Source organism: Plasmopara halstedii (assembly GCF_900000015.1).
Source record: "Plasmopara halstedii genome assembly, contig: Scaffold_672, whole genome shotgun sequence".
NCBI classification, from domain to species: domain Eukaryota; phylum Oomycota; class Peronosporomycetes; order Peronosporales; family Peronosporaceae; genus Plasmopara; species Plasmopara halstedii.
This window is the reverse complement of record NW_020187589.1, coordinates 804,817-805,850: the sequence shown is the minus strand read 5'-3', so window position 1 is coordinate 805,850 and position 1,034 is coordinate 804,817. Positions and strand designations below refer to the sequence as shown.

The 1,034-nt window shown below is 51.8% G+C and overlaps 1 protein-coding gene across 1 annotated transcript in view; it reads left to right on the top strand.

Annotated features, from left to right (window-relative positions):
• PHALS_13782 (gag-pol polyprotein) overlaps nucleotides 1–118 on the top strand; it is a gene marked incomplete at both ends in the record, with an annotated part of 1,124 nt that extends 1,006 nt beyond the window's left edge. Inside the window, one exon of the mRNA XM_024729599.1 lies at nucleotides 42–118. Within this exon, the coding sequence (XP_024579960.1) occupies nucleotides 42–118 (77 nt within the window). The remainder of the gene's footprint in view (nucleotides 1–41) is intronic.
• Between the last annotated feature and the right edge of the window lie 916 nt (nucleotides 119–1,034).

The window sequence follows — 1,034 nt, the reverse complement described above, 5'->3', positions numbered from 1 at the left end:
CTCACGTTGAAAATTATCGTGTTCTGTCGGAGAGGCTCTAGCCGTCGGGCCCTCATATCGCGAGACGGTGGAACGCTTGGTGCCGATGAAAACGGAAATTATTGCACTCCGTGCTTAAAACCAGCTGCTGGTTCAGCTACTGGGTGGCCGAGCGCCTTATAGGCGCCTCCCCGGCGCCAAGGCTTCCGCGTTCACTTGCGCCGGACCCCGGCGTGGCTTATATAGGCCCACATAAATCACCGAGTGAGTACGCATCCTTCTCGGAAGGTTCAGTGTATACGCAAGGCCTCGCTTTGCCTTAAAAGGTCCAATTACCCGTGGACGGAGCTTCATCTAAATGACAGCAGAACCTTCATGGGTAGGAAGATGTTTAACACTTAATAAAACCAGGTCTCCGACCAAAATGTTTTTAATATTTCTTCTCTCCCTTCCGTCTACATATTCCTTCTGCATGTCTTGGCTTTCAGCCATCGCATCGCGAACGTGTCGTCAGACACTCAGTCCGGTAGAAAGGAAGTCTCCGACTTCTATACGCACGGTGAGGGGGCTGACATCAGCTAGCCGCTCGGCGATTCCTCACCCACCAAGCCCTGATCCATGGAGTGGCGGCGTCAGCGGGACGCAAGAATTAATCAGCCCGTTTACGTAGAGCGGCGTTTAGCCGGTAGATGAATGCAATGCATTGTTCAGAGCATACTCTAAGAGTGGCAACTTACGCTCCAGCTCTTCGGCGTCTCAGCACAGACGCTGCAAACAACCTCTCAACGATGCGATTCACGTGCTCAGTCCGACCACCGGTTTGCGGATGGCTCGCTATTGACATAGTCAACTTGGTGTCCAGCACCATGAAGATTGTAGATCGAAACTTCACAAAGAAGCATGGGTCTCTATCAGAGACAATTGACTTCGGGAGTCTATGTTGTCGAAAGACGCGATGGACAAAGAGTATCGCTGTACCCACACCGTCGATGGTGTACGGCACCGCAAGATTAGCTATCTTGCTCAAACAGTTCACAAAGACCACCACACCTGTG